General features: G+C 34.9%; 1 protein-coding gene across 1 annotated transcript in view; it reads left to right on the plus strand.

Annotated features, from left to right (window-relative positions):
* Window positions 1–409: 409 nt before the first annotated feature.
* The window catches only part of LOC139988391 (protein tipE-like), a 38,706-nt gene continuing 22,509 nt past the window's right edge, over window positions 410–16,606 (plus strand). The window contains exons 1-3 of the mRNA XM_072005733.1: window positions 410–999; window positions 5,692–6,024; window positions 15,437–15,724. Coding sequence (XP_071861834.1) covers window positions 5,820–6,024; window positions 15,437–15,724 — 493 coding nt within the window. The 5' untranslated portion in view covers window positions 410–999; window positions 5,692–5,819. The remainder of the gene's footprint in view (window positions 1,000–5,691; window positions 6,025–15,436; window positions 15,725–16,606) is intronic.

Below are 16,606 nucleotides of genomic sequence, written 5' to 3' on the forward strand. Positions count from 1 at the left end.
ATACATATCTCAATCGGTCTTTCTGGAAAGGAAAAAGATAATTTAACTTTTTAAATGTCTCTTTATATTATACAACTACTGTGTGGAATTATATCGCAAAAGAACCATATCTAATTAAATCATGAAGTTGTCGATCGCAGATATGCTAAGAAAAAAGGTATACGTGCAAATGCAAAGGAAAGAAGGAACGAGAGAAAGGATTAAAAACCTTAGGAAAAAAAAGGAAGGTCGTGAAACAAGAAGCAGGAAGGCGTAGAAGATGAGGCGAAACCTAGTCAGGGACGCCCTGGTGTCGATGTTGAACGTCGGTTGGCGGCGTCGACGGTGGTGGCGGCGGTGGCGGCGGTGGCGGCGGTCGATGCCACCAGATGCCACTGTGGCGCTAGCATCGCTCGAAAATAAGCTCGCCCAAAAGCTCTACCGACTGCAGTAGCCCGGCATCCGTCGGCGCCGCGGCCAGGACGAATATTTCCCGCGGTTATATCATATTCCACCGTCTCGTGTGAGCCTCGCCGATGGAAGCTCAAATGGCAGCTCGAGGTTAACCGAGAGATACGAGACGATCGACGGAACACTTCGTGTCGACCATCGAGATCGTACGATAAAACAGAAACGAGAAGGGATCGAGAGAAAAGAAAAAAGAACGGGAAGAAAAGAAAAGGAGAAATAAAAGAACGGCGACCATGAGGTGGCAGCCACGATTAGTGGACTGAAAGTTATTAGTCAGAGTTCTCTCTGGTTACCTGACCTCGCTGTGCTTCGACGGAAACAGCGGGTTCTTGGTTCGATCGAGGCGCGGTGGTTCGCGAGATCGTGCGACAAATGTACACGGGGGTGGACAGTGTGACATAGTGCCGCGAAGTAGGCGACGAAGAGCGACGGGGAGGGAGGAAAAGACCAGTGAGCAAAGAACGCGGGAAGAGGAGGAGGTGGGACAGGATGCGGGGGCACAGGAAGAGGGCGCAGAGCCCCAACGATTTCTCTTCTTCTCCATAGGGGGTACCGTTCCCTTCCTTTCGTCGCGGAAACAATCGAGCTTTCTCTTAAGTTGTCTCGTCTGAGTCTGTGAGCTTTTTCACGCACGGGTAGGACGCGCCTTCAGGAGCTGCTTCGCGAATGGATGGGTCAGGGGGTGGTAGTCGCGATTCAGACCGAGACTCGGTTATTACTCCGCGTTCTGTAATTCTGAAGTGTCTTTTTCCGTTTCTTTGTTACAATTCGTACAGTGTCGTATTATCTCATTTATTCCTACAAGTGACATAAGCATCTACAATAGAAACTTTTAATAAAAATGAAAAGACGTGATTTCTTTACGAACTCGGTTGGCCCAGTTTCGAACGATAGGATCCATCGAGTGAATGTTGCTAGAATCTCTCTAGAGAGGATCCCCGGTAGCACGTGAAAAGGGTGAACCTGGTCGACTGAAAAAAACGTTGCGAAATTGTTTTCACTCGTAGCTTCTTTGGATGTACTCAGAAATATACGAGTCCGATATTTTTCATGGAAATCAAGAGAGTCGAATCTCTAGTACACTTTCAATTACGTTTCTTCTGTCATTGAAAAGGATTCTCGAGATCCTCCATTGAGAAAGGCCAACCGAGGGACATGCTGATACGCGGACGAGGACGAAGTCGCGGATTTAAAAGCACACCCAAGCATATACTAATTGCTGGTTAACGAGGCAGGCCTGGCTGCTTCCATTTGCAGGCACTGGCGCAGCTTCTTGCAGATTGGATACTTCCTTTCGTACGGACGCGGCCATGTAATCAACGTGGACACTTAATGCGGAGCGTGTTGATTTACGTCAAGTGGCTCTGTAAATGCAAAGCGTTCTCCCCTCTACCCTCTTACACGGCTCGCCCCTTTGTCGTGAAGGGGTTGCAGCGGGACAATTTGATCATTCGGGGCGGAGAACGAGCTTGTCGTAATTCGAACTGCTCTGAATCGCACTATAGATTTCAAAATTTATAGAAACGATTTCCATAACATAACTTGAAAATATAATGAAACATAAATTGAAAATGAAGAGCTTTTTAAATCCAATATTTTTGATACTTTGAACAGAAATTTGGAAACGTTGAAAGAGGAAAGACTGTAAAGTGTTTCGGTATTACATTTTAATTGATCCTTTCGTATTTTAAGGAAGAAATTAAAATCGAATTATAGTTTGAATAAAGTAATAAGTGCGTACGTTTGGGTGATGAATAGGATTTTGTTCACCGTGAAAGCTGTTTTTATCGTATTCAGAAAAGGTGTTGCTAAATTTTTAATACTTGATTGATATTTGAGTTTCAGTGTCAACAGAACATTAGAATAATAATGCGTCTGCATAATAAGTATAGCGGGTAAAAAGTTGTAGGAGATATAAATATAGGCTGAAATTGTCTTCTTCACTTGCAAGGTGATATAAAAATGAACAAAAATGTAAAATTACAAAGGACCAATGAGGATGATTTTACACAAAATACTCCTTTGAGCTTTCTCTGTGTCTAGCTTAAGCTTTCTCTGACGTAACTTGTCGGCACGAGACTCGTCGAGTCAATAAAGGAACACAGAGCACTTTGTGGCCGTGAAATCTAGTTTCTTTGCATTTCGGGCCGAAAATGCACGCCAAAGGAGGGAAAATGCGATTTACAAAATCATGATCCTACTCTTTTTTCTAACGTAAGATTTTTCTATGTTCTTTTTCTACGTGCAACAACATAGAGACCTCGTTTTTATTTCTGCGCAATGCAGGAACGGTTTAGACATTTTTTAAAAGGTTTATATAGGCGACTAAAATTAGTAACAGGTGTAAGTGATAAATTGTCATTTAGCGAGAAAGTAAACAAACCGTGTATTCAAGGCTTAAAAAACAAACTCTTCCATGGGAGATCAGGAGTACGTAAGTACTAAACAAGTCAATCTAATGAACTCAAAAAATTGCAACAACTTGAAATTTTACATTTTGCAAATAAAAAATTCATCCTGGCTTTCGTTAATCTACTAATTAACCAATTATACTTCACTACTTTATTTTAATTGTCTTTCCTTCAAAACCTTGCTATCATTTGTTATCATTTTTTACCATCACAATCTGAAAGTTTATAAATAACGATTAACGTAAAAGTCGAGATAATACTTATCTTATTTAATTGCGGGAAAAGCAGATGGTGGCAGAAACTACACGGCGGAAGACACTATGCCACACAAAGCTCGGCGCTAAGTTTTATCTCTAGAATACTGGCGCTCCGTGAATCGGGGCAATCCAATAAAACAAATCCGTAGTTTGCGGCCTAAAGTGCGCGGAAGCGTCGAATGTAGTTAAAGTTCCGTTACCAGTCTTGTAGAGACAAGTAAAAAGAGAGGATAGCGAGAAGACAATGCACGATCGTGCGTTTAGTTATATTCGTTCCCTCGGATTTATTAAAAGGAGCTTGCGCGACATGGGCGTTTATCGAAAGCTTCAAGGGCAGGCTACGCCCGCCACTAAGTTTAGTGATAGGTGAAACGCTTAAAATCCAATAAACAGCAGCCAGTGTTCCATAATTCACGGAACACGAGAGTGCGACATCTGACTCGCTTCCTTTTTTATAGAAAAATTTCGCAGAAAAAGTTTCTTAGGTTAGGAGCGACTTGTTAAAGTGTAAATCGCATCGATTACTTTATCTCTATGTTTGTGTTAAGTCGAAGACTTCGATCTTCATAAAAAGTTTGGTCTTTCCTTTGAAGAAATTTATTTAGCGTGAGTTATCGAAAAATATAGGTTTATTGGAAAAATAGGGAAATTTAAGGGAAATTCAGAGGTAATATATTTTTCTAGAAATATTATTTTATTAAATAGTATATGCATCGTTTTCTCGAGTGATATGTAACACTTTTTTGATCAATGTGAACTACAGCTCTCAAATTTAAGCTTAAAATCAAACAGTACAATCCACATATTTACTTTTACGTTTTGTACTAGCAGAAAGTTCAAACAATCGGATCACGAAATATTTTTTTCCTGGAACGACGCGATAGTTTTCCCAGTGTAATTCGGTCGCTCAAAGAGTGGTGGAGCTCGGTTGAACTCTGTCAACGCGAAGCAAACTTCCCCAAAAAGTCAAAGCAATGCTTCGTAGATGAAATACCGTAAAAGTTTCGAGTGCAGATGGATCCAAATAGAATTATTCGTCGGCTCAATTACAGGAAGACGTGAATGGAAAGTTCGTAGCTCGCGTATTGCATTGTTGGTTCATTGTCATGGAAATATCTTACGCGTAATGCTATGAAATTGGCACGTGCCTCTTGGATAAATGAATGGATGACATCGTGAACGATAGTTCAAGATCCGAATAGCTAAGGCTTCGTCTTATTTACAAGATAATAAAGACCAAGATATTGCTTTGTCACTGAAAAAATGACCGTAAATATTGAAAAGCTTCAGAAAACGCATTTCAACGTGTATTTACATTTCACTGCTTTTTATTACGTTGTCCCGTGAATTTCGCTGGTTTTCTACCAAAATTTTGACATAAAATTACACAAAAGCATTGTGAAAGTAGCTTAATTATCAACGTATTTTTCTTTGTTTTATAAACTAGTAAAATGTAGGAACCAACATTTTTATCTGCAACTTCTAATGTTTTAAAAATCTGTGTGGTTCAAAATTTTATTAAAATTTGTTAATAAAACTATTCCTCTTCAAGCCTCGAAAATCATCTGTGGTATGTTTTTACATAAAGTTCATGGATAAATGAAATTAACATTTTCAATTGCTGTTATTGCTGAATATTCTTTTTCGATTTGCATAACTTCTGTTAGGAAAATCTAGAATGGAAACATTGTGCTTCGAAATGTTGGTATATGCGGTTAAAGCGGATCATAAGATCCTGAGAACGTAATCGATACCGTTCCAAGAATCGCATAGCTTTCGGGGAGATTTATTGAATCTCGATGTAGAAAACTCCGTTTCCTTGAAACTTCGTCAACATCGATACCACAAATATAGGAGCAAACTTGTGCGTTGACAGAGCGTAAAGTCACAACAGACATTACTTTAGGATCCTCGTTGTGTCTCTTGAGATTTCTTAAATCCAATTTGAGAATAGAAAGTCTAAAAGATTTCGGGGAACCTTTATCTAAAACTCTGATCTTGCTGTCAAATATTATACCTTAACATCCATTAAATACGAAAGTGATTAGCTATTTACAATCTGCCATAACTCAAGAAATTCTATAGATGTATTATATATAGTATATTATAAATAGCTTCATTCAAACGTTCAAACTTCATGATACTTAATGACGTTTAAGACTTTGCAATAGAATTCCGGAATTAGATCAAAATGAAACAGCAATATCTGAGAGACTGCTCAAACGAAGCAGACTATCTTGAAACTTGATAGCTACCTTGACTATTTTTCACTAATAATTATCCAATACGATGAAGGGAAATCTTATCTTAGAAAAAAATTAAATCTATCTTAGAGATTCTATGCGCTTAAACCTCACTCTTGAACGTACAAGTGCCCAACAAGACAGCTGGAAGTGACTCTCTGTCAAAATATTCAACCAACCATAAGAACCCTCGACTTGTTTGCTTTCAACAAGCTCGGTTCTAAATCTATAAGCCCGTCCAATTCGCGGAGAAAGCGTCTATAAGAGAAAGCTCGATCTCTCGAAACGCGATACAAAAGCAAAGTGGTGAAATTCGAGACGAATCCGCAGATCGTTTCACCTCATCGACGTCGAACGTGACGACGAGCAGCGAGCACGCCGAGGACGACGACGACGACGAACACGACGACGTCAACTAGGTGCACCCCTGAAACGAGCACTGCCGTTTGTTCTCCGAAATGGCGGAGGAAAAGGAGAAGCAGACGTTCCTGCAGAAGCTGCTGTTCTACACGACCGCGTTCTTCATCCTCCTCAGCACCTTCAGCCTCTTTGCCTTCCTCTTCTTGGTCCCCTTCGTCATCGACCCCGCCTTCACCACCATCTTCATGCAGTTCGACACTCGGCCAGCCGAGTGTGTCACCATCGACGTTGAGTCCAGGAGAGGTGAACAATCGGCACTCTTCTTTCAAATTCTTTCGTCCGATCGGTGATCGCTTTCGTTGTGTTGTTGCATGTGAAGAATCCTCTTTTCTAACACAATTTTTCTCTTGGAGGTCACTTTTCTCTTTTATCCCTCGGATGATTACGAAGTTTTAGATCAATCGGTTTAGAGCCCTGAGTTTCAACGGTCCTGGAGTTGTTTCAGTGTATTGGGTTTTGTGTATGATTCGCTCAAGTTGGAATAGTCTAGTAATATCATAGTTTGATATATATCTGGACTTTTCTTTTTGAAAAGTAAATAGCAAAGATGACGTATATAAGTTATGTGTTTAATTGGAAATTGGTTTTGGATTTAATATCGAACTTTGTCTCTAGTTTCTTGGTAGTTGTATTTGAAGTTCTATAAGTGTGAATTAATATCGGATGTAGATTCGAGTTTAGTTGAGATACGTATTCTATGAACCTCTGAGTTTATCCTGAAATTTAGTTCTTGAATAAGCACTTTTATTCTAATGTTAAGAGTAATTCTTATTTTAGATTATGTAATTTATTTATTTGTACACTAGGTGAGAAAATGTTATATTTGATTTAATTTAATGATTATCTATTTATCATAAATTTTTCAACAAATCATATTTAAATTAACTTCGAATTTGATGGACAGTTTCTAAAATTTTTAACGAAATATTCTTATCGTTTCTTTGTATCTTTTTCTTCACTTTCATTATTTTAAATTTAATTCAATCATTTAAACATCTTTTTATTTTTTTTTATTGTATCTTCAACAAATTTCATTAATTGTAGCAGGACACTCCATTATCATAATTAAACGTTCATCGACTTTTATCGTAGGCGTACTTTATCGTTTAAAGTATATAAGTAAATAATTCCTTCTTGAACTATTTGATACGTTCCTTCTTTCCAATCTCTTTGATCTATATAAAGCCACACCTGTGATGACACGAAGTATGTTCGTCTCTATACTCCTATTTTTCTACTCTCTCATACTTTCTCGATAATTTCTCTTCTATGTGTTCTATGGTGTGATCATCGCGTGAGATTAAGCATCATATAACTGTATGTAAGTACGTCTTTGGAGTACATTTAGCAGTGAATGAGTATTAACGATATACGGTACATATACTCGTTGGAACAAGGATGCACGGTTGACGTAAAGATTTAGGAAAAATTGTCTTCTATACAATTGTATATTTCACATTTCGCAAAAACACTCGTGAAAATAGCAATATATGTACGAGGTATATTATAATAGTTAGAGAGCTTTATATAAAACTATATGATAGTAAAATTTGAGATATTTTATTATCTAAAGGATTTAGGAAATATTCCACAAATATTATTTTAATATGATAATAAAAATCTTGCAATTTTAATTAAAAAATGTGCTTTTATTACACTCTTACCGATCAAACTAACTTGAATTAGATATTTCATTGTTTTCAATTTAGGAAATATTTGAAAAATATTATTCCAATGTCTAAAATCCAAGGTTTATATCATGGTTATTGATTAAAATTACACCAAGTTCAAGGGAAAATGTAACATAAAGAATGCAATAATATATTTAAAAGATAATGGATTTTCTACGACTCCTCATAAAATATGTAACCTTCTATTGACACATGTCAAATTCGGAATATTTCTGTTCACCAGTATCGATTGTAACCTCATTAATCCTTTATGAAACGTTTAACCAACGATTGTTTGATTAATGGACAACATCAATCGATAAATTAATTAACGAAATCAACAACGTAGAACGTTCCTTAAAACCTTCAATAGAAGCAGCATCGATTGTAACTTCCTACACAATTCTACAAAAACAAGCTTGCAGAGTTCGCAATTAATTTCCGAATAATCCAATCTACCTACAGTGTTCTAATTGGAAACTGAACATCTCTTAATCAATCAGTCAGGTACGTCTTTTAAATTCAGCTTTCATGAACTCTGTCTTTCAACGTCTATTTAAAGTGTTCATGTTCAATTTACCAAGCGAGAAGCTTTCTAAAAAAGAGACTTACAATAAATCTGTATGATAAATATTAAATTGTCTAATAAGTGCTGCATTATTTAATTCTATCATCCTTTGCAAGTTGATTAACTAACTTAGTCAGTCTATCACATCAAAAATTTAGCCCTTTTATTAATTCTTTAAATTATTTAATGACTACTCGCGAGAAATATTTCCCAAATATTAAAATAATTGATATTACAATATGATCTCAATTATTTTGCAATCTTCAATGAAATCTGATGTAATAGATCTCGACTGTGTTTTCCAGTCAAATAGTTGAATTAGATATTATGAAATATTTATTTATTTTGTAAATACAAAAAGAATGTTTCACTTACGAAATATTACAATGAATATTCTATCCTGGATATTTTATATATCGCTGCATATTGTTTTTAAAATTCTTAGATTTTAAATTTTGTATAAGTTGCATAAAAATTTGCGGTCTAATACATAGTTATCAATTCAAACATAATGAATACTAAAAAATTAGAACTAGTACTTGTCTAGAAGACTCAATTTATTCAAGTCGTCATTTTGTCCTATAGCCCTTTTTCAGGAAGTTTTCCATCCATATTCATAAATAAATTCATAAATAAATAAAAATTTCAAAACGTTGGTATACGTGTAATATTTTGTTCTAATCGTAGGAATGACGGGATATGTGTGAAAGGAACTGCGGAATGTATAAATCGATTCGTCCTAATTCACGAAATAGGGTCACCATCGGAATATACGATTTGCATGAATGATTGAGAAAGCTATTTCCAGCCAAGTCGAATAACGAGAGCTGTTTTGATAGACAGTCTTTCGACGGTTTGCACGACGAATTTAATATTACATATCAGATCACGGATCGGAGGCAATGACATTTAATTTAATATTCAAACGGGACAGTTCAGATTCGCGGCCGAGAGACCTTTGCCTTCTGTTCATTATTTAAGAAAGGTAAAAATATGCGCATAAACGGTATGACATCTTTCGAAAAGGCGTCGTGGCATTCGAATTATACTTGTTTCATTGACACGATGATTTTTCGTCGGCTTGCATTATACTTGTAAAAGCAATAACACATTCCTATTTTTATTTTATGAGAATTAAAATATAAAATGGGTCAGTTTTTATTTTATTCAAGATTTTATAATCGATTATATCTGTTTCTTGATATTTATCAAAGTATTTAATTTTCAGTACTCAAAATTTTTCACTGCAAATAAATTTCCATAATTTCTGTCCATTTGAAAAATGATTCAGAGATTCAATGAATTTACTTACTATACTAGATTTTTTCAACATATTTTCCCACATTTTTCCGACGGCGCAATGTCTACACATGTCACTGGGAAGTATCATGAATAAACGCGAATCTCCCGTAATAGTTAAATAGTACGCAACCAAATCTCCTGAAACAATTGATTCATGTGAATATGTACATATTTGAAACGTAAATCCAGCAGAGATATACTCTAATATTTCCCGAGAACTCCTCTCATGTTTTTCGAAAAGCAAAAAAATCTCATAAAGTTGAACTTTCTTTCTTCTTTCCCATAAAAATGTACAGATATAGAATATAAAATAGGCATATTACAGAAATATCCAGAAATATTACATTCCCTCTACGATAACTATTTATGCATATTGACAAATGGTTATCGTAGCGCTATTTATGCAACGAGATATCTATCGATAATTCCGCTGCAGAACGATTACTCATTTCGATTGCGAACGTTTAATATCTTGCGCACCACATTTAGATATTACTTTCATAATCGTTTACAAACTCGTGTCGCTTTAATATGCCTTTATAACCATCATGGCAACTTATTGATTTACATCGTTACACCGCCTACCTGATTTTAAAAAAAGAACAAATAATAACGAAGAGTATACATATATATTAAAAAAAAAAAGAAGAATTCATCGGATGAGAGTTTCATGTAAATATGTTTTATACAATAATAAATGATCGTGAAATGGGAACTATTGACAAATTACGATCGCATGTCGTATGGTAATGAGGAACAATAACGACGAGCATTAATATTATTTACGTAGAGTAAGGGCAAACGTAAAAAGGTAACGACGTTTTTCGCGACCCCATTTAAATTCGACCACATCGAAGGTCTAGTTTCCATCGATATTTCCGGCAGACATTGTGGTGTTGATTTTCATGGAAACAAGATTTAAACAGAAGGGTTAAAACGAGAGGCAGGAAGGGTTGATAGAATGGGGTAGCTTTCTGAACTGTGAAACGCTTGTAGCGGCTGTCATGGGACGGTCAGTTGCACGTTCAACGTCAATCAATTTCACGAATACGATAAAAAACCATGCAAGGTGATAGCGACAATCATAATTCTTCTAGACAATATTTTTGTAACTATACGTATCGATTTTGGCAGTTATAGACGAGAAATTATATTTGTGATCAGTTGTCAGGCGAAAATCGTTGATTTTCCATATAGGGAAATTCGTTTTGTCACGAAAGAATAGGAATGTTCCAATAACATGAAAGTTTCGACATTTCTGTAAATAATTCGTTGGATATTTACGAACAATGCTACCGATGGCCATTGGAAACGCACAACTGTCTTGACGCTTTTAATATTTTATCGTTATAGAATATACGATCAATTGTTGCTATATTATATCACGCACCTAACACAAGGTTTAGGAAAACATTAGTTCTTACCTACCTGATAATTTCTGAACACGATACAATTAGTATTAGAACCTCGGCTAGTGATAATAAAATTACGATTACAATAGTAATAGATAGTAACATAACAATTAAAATATGATAATACCTAAAAAATAATCAGCAAATTCTATTTTAATTTCTAATCGGTCTATCGAATACATTTGTCTTAGGAAATATCAATATATCGCTTAAAGGAAAACAAAAGAAGCTTGATAACATTAGTCTGGAGAATTTTCTAAATTAAATACGAGTAGGTACTTTTTTAAATATTTATATTAAAAAATATATATTCTGTTTCTACAATAGAAACTAAATTACGTAATCCGTGTAACGACTACATTTAAAGGAAAAATTTCTTGTTTTCCCTGCAGTTATACATAATCCATATAATTCACACGTTACATAACGTGTATACACACATATGCATAAGAAGCAAACGTCGAAGCATTCGATCGTTGGAGAATACCAGCCACTTACGGCCGGTGGCATTCGACAGAAGACCTAAAGTGTAAGCAGAAGGGCGACGAAAGAGGAAATACACAGAGTATAGGCATAGGGACGGGCACATGTTCGGATTGCTCAAGACCGGCTTGAATGCTGTGAATACAAAGACACCAGTTGCGTCGATCTTAGCCTCGTCTCCGTCTAGTACCTCTTTAGCGGCGTTATTACGCCGATATATCGATAACGTCGTCGTTTACCAAAGTTCTAAGTGATTCGGCGCGTCCAATCTGTTACCTCATTTCTTGTCGCGATCGTTTGCATCGATATCCACGGCGGACTCCATCCTTGCTTAATTCTGCAGCAGTACGTCTAGACGTTAATTAAAGGGCGACCAGAAAAGCCTGTACTCACTTCACTCAAAAAAACGAAATCTCTCCCCTCGGCAGTTATTCGTTTTCGACGCGACGCCGTTGAGGGGCTGAAAGAAAGGCATTTGAGGAATTGTTACAAATATTATTATAATGTCCACCCAATCGTAATCCTGTTTTTCAAGATTACACAATATAATTTATTAAAACTATTAGTGAATCGATGAGTTGTATGTTGTAGGTTATAGACTTTCGTTGCTCATAGCTCTTACAGTCTTACAATTTTATAGTTTTATGTTAAATAGAAAAATCAGTTATAATTCGTATATTTGAAATATCCCTAATTTTAATATCAAATTTGTTACAGTTATGCAATAGAATCCTTTTTGGGATTAATAATTTTTAATTTATATTTTATAAAATTTTCTGACAACATTAGTTGAATTAAGGAGCCTTAGCTGTTGCGTTTCATTTAATAGAAGAGAAAAATTATAGAAGGGTTAAGGATTCCAGAATAGGATACTTTAAATTGTTTTTTTAATCCCATCTGTCCTTTTCTATAATTCTTAGTAATATTCTTATTTTCTGTTAGCAATAATAATAAGTAAAGAACAATTTTTTTTAATTTTACTAAATAACTATAAAACAAACAAACGCGATTTTTAAATTTGGAAATCGAATGGAAATCGATTATAATATATCTATAAAAGAAATATTGCCTAAAATCGTGATTAAAATGATGCTCTCCTTTGTGTGTGGAATAATTTAATTCAATTGCGAAATGTGAAATATAACTCTATATAATAATAAATATAAATATAACTATAGATTGAGGTTTTCGACTCTTTAATGCGTTAAATAAATTTACTTAAGTACTCATAGTGTGCATTATTTAGGTATTTAGGATACACTGTTCTACTTTCAGATTTCATGTATTGCATGTAGTCTAAATATATATACATACACCAAATGCAATTTTCAGTTGTCCCAAGATTGGCGATATTTATATATGAATGTGTCTCGTTTCTCTGGAATATATCATCATGTTGGTTACTGTTGGTATTTCATATTCTATTAATTGTCGTGGTTTCCATTCTTTCTCTCTGTAGATGTCCTCAATGTATTTTCGGACTTCTCGTAGATTTCTACTATCTATGTTCGTGTTATATGAACTTTGACTACATTATATAATCTCCTTTTTTGTATTATCTCTAGTATAAATTTTATATCCCTTGAATGCACATTTGTCAGAAGCATTTATCTTAATTTATTATGAAAATTGCAGAAACGAATCCATATTTCAAACAAAACAATTTCCATTTAAAATTTACAACTATTTGAAATTTAAATTAAAATGAAATTATGACTAAAAATTTAAATTATTTCCTGTATAAGACTTAATTATTATTACACTTTGCTATACTCTTTCGTATTTTAATATTTAAATATTCCATTCTAATTTTCTATAGAACACATAATTTCACTGATAGATTAAATGTCACTTCAAAGGAACTTAATTCTCAAAATATTTGTCACTTAGTGATAACATTGTTCATTCAACACAAATACTTCATATGCAATTGAACAAGTGTCAGCGACAAGTACTGCTAAGATTATTACGCGTAGCTGATGTGTCGTAATAGGATTTCAGCGAGAACACGAACTCGGTGGCAAATTTGCGCAGGGAAGAAAATGCACGAAGTTAAATTATATTCATCCCTATACGAGAACAGCCTTGCAACTGCGGTTAATTAACAATACGAATTACCACCGATGTTGTTGCGGCACCATATTGTTAAAATTAAAATTTCTGCATCACGCAACCTCGCAAATAACTTTGCAACGTAATATTCCACAAACGACCGGACTATTTAATTTTGATAACTTGAAAATTCGTTTGATATTCTAATTACAGCTTAGTCCTATTGTATACAGAATCTAAAAATATTGCATTGAATTTTTATTTATTGTTTTACAGTAAAATTATTTTACAAAATAAGCTTTTAATTATATTTTACTAATCAAAGCTTGCCAACAGTCGATAACTAAAATTCAGGATGTTTACATTCCTCGCATCTGTTTCGAACTGAAACTCGCCTTAAAAGAATTAAAATTGTGCTTTTTAAGCTGGAATCTCCGGACGTTGGGCGTTATCCAAAAGTGTGACCCGGTATGTCAACTACATCATTGCTGAAGCTTTTCTCCCCGAAAGTTTCGAGGAGGAAGACGAGGTCAGGGCAAGGATTTCGTAACCTGCCTCAGGGACTAAGTTGAGAACTTTACTACAATTTTCTTGTACTCGAGAATCTCGAGGAAGTCACCGTGCATTTTTCCTCCCTGGTCAACTTTGCCTTTTTCCACCTTGTCTATTGATTCTCTTTCATACGATTGATACGAAACTTGATCAGTTTTTGAGATAATGATCCCATGTGTGTCTTTCAACTATCTTTGTCTTCGCTTATTTCTCGGTATATCTTCGTATGACACTATGCACGTCGAAAAATTGTGAATGTTCCATTACTTATCCAATGCTTTTTATTGATAAGAATATCTAAGTTCTAAATGTAGTTTGCTGTTTTTATTTTTCTCACAAATGAAAAGTGTTTCCTTGGTATTTGAGTTTCGATTTGCTGGTGCTAGATATTTAGTATCTTTAAATTAATGTTTTGATTAATACAAATTTTTAAATTAAATATTAAGGTAATAACTTGTACTTAGTAACTTGTAGTATATTATATGTTATATATATAGTAATATATATTTATATTTATATTTATAATATATATATAACTTAGTAACTTGTACTTTCCTTACTATTTTAATTATGTTATTACGTAATATCAATTTATAGCTTCCAGTTTCTCAATGTTTATCGAATAAATATAATCTACTTATATTTATATTCAATAGTATCAAATATGTAACTAAATTTTGTGCTACATAGAGCCTTTCGTAATTAAATGTAATAAATCTGCGTAGTTATCTTCAATCTTTTAATTTATACAATAAATTCATACGTTCAAACGATATAGACTAATATACAGATCTATCAAACCAGCTAGAATTATCAAAATCGTCCAAAGTGAAAGTAACAGCAAACTACACACAATACGACGATTCATATATACTTACCCAGTTCTCAAATATTTATTACCTCAAAAATGAACACTTTCACCAGCTTTTTGATTCACATGTTAAATTCTTCAATCTTCGATTCCACTTACTCCAAGGATACATATGAGTTCATCAATCAGAGATCTAAGGTTTTTACATCCCGGTATTACAGAATTTTTCGAATCGTTACTTCTGGGTGTGAGCCATGTTCTCGAGCAAGATACGTTTCACAGTATTACAGTTAGTTTCAGACGAAACAAACGCTTCCACATATTTTTCTGAGAAATAAGAACGTTATCAATTACGATTGTAACACTACAAATTAACGATATTATGAATAGAATTTTTATTCACTTGAACAAATTATTTTTTTTTTAGAAGTCCTACTATGCTCCAAACTTTTAGGCCGGAGTACGGTATTTTATTTTCTTATTTTTAGTTTTTATTTATTTATTTATTTATTTTTTTATTTTTTTACTTTCTTATAAATTTAAAATTCCCATAAATGCGTAAACATCTGCGGTGCATCAGTAGCCCCTTGATGGTAACTGCGATACTGATTAAACCTCAAAAATCTTCCTTAAGAATACGGCTCACACCCAAAAGCCTCGATTCTAAAACTTCTAAGTTGCATCGAATTACTTTTTCGGCGTGCACCACTCTTTGCTGTTAAAATAGTTCGTTTCTTCGTGTCTGGTCTCCGTAAAATTCGTGTCTTCAATCAACGAAAGTCCATGAACGATCCGTTGAGTCCAGGTACGAGCAACTGCTCATGGACATCCTGTAGAGAGGGTTGCACCAAAGAGCTGTACGATTGCACGCAAATACGTGTTAACTACAAGCTACCGACTAATACGTCCGAGGATAGCGATGGACAGGGTGAGGGAGGCGGGGCGGTAGGAGGTGTCGAGGACGACGAAGACAGCACGATGATGGGAAAACCGCGTTACGAACGCTCCCTGAGGGAGTACGATTACGTCGAGGACCTTGACGACGACTTCGCCGAAGACGACGAAACAGGACTGCCGAAACCCTTTCCTACAGGTACAGGGCAACGTACTGTGCCGTTTTCATCTACATATTTATTATTAATGTGATGTGGATGATCTAATTTAACACTAAAATATACGAGTGATATTTCTGACATGATCAGTTTAATAGTAATATTGGAAGGGGAGAAATTTCATATAGCACGAAGGTAATAGGAAAATGTACCGTACGATGGAAGGGTGATTTAATGCGTTGAATGTTTAAAACGCGATTACAAGAGAGTTTCATTAGTTTCTATAATAAAATAGAACGATAAACGTTGGAGGAAGATTGGTCTATCATTTTCCTCAGTTTATTTCAACTTGTCGACATAAGGGACTGCTATATGAGAACATCTTAACGCGGTATTTAGTTTCGTGTTTAGAAAGTAATTGTTGAAAATCTATTTCATATATATTAGAAAGCAATTTTATATCGCTCTAAATGCCAATATGGTTTTTAAGATTGTATATGGTAATCTTTATATGACAATACATCTTCATAAAGATGACCAAAATTTAACTTCTCTGTATCTGGATTAACGTAGATATATATTTTTAATACACCAAATCATCAAACAGATGTATTTCAAATACGTATATACACGGTAAAAAAACAACTTACAAAAACATACTTAAGAGTAATAAAACAACAATTCCGCACGACAGTAGAAATTCGACCTACTTCCTAAATGTCAGAAATGATCCACCCCTCGGAGGAGTGTCACGAAAGACCGCAGAAAATAAAGGGTCAAGTACTATAACCATGAAAACCTAACAACCATCGTGCAACACGTTCCACTAACGAAATAGCAAAATTTATTATCGTTTGAATCTGCAAACTCTCGAATTCTCGAACGTCAGTGACCATATTGTCGCTAGAGAAACACTTTCTACT

The sequence above is a fragment of the Bombus fervidus genome, chromosome 6 (genome assembly GCF_041682495.2).
Source record: "Bombus fervidus isolate BK054 chromosome 6, iyBomFerv1, whole genome shotgun sequence".
Classification (NCBI taxonomy): domain Eukaryota; kingdom Metazoa; phylum Arthropoda; class Insecta; order Hymenoptera; family Apidae; genus Bombus; species Bombus fervidus.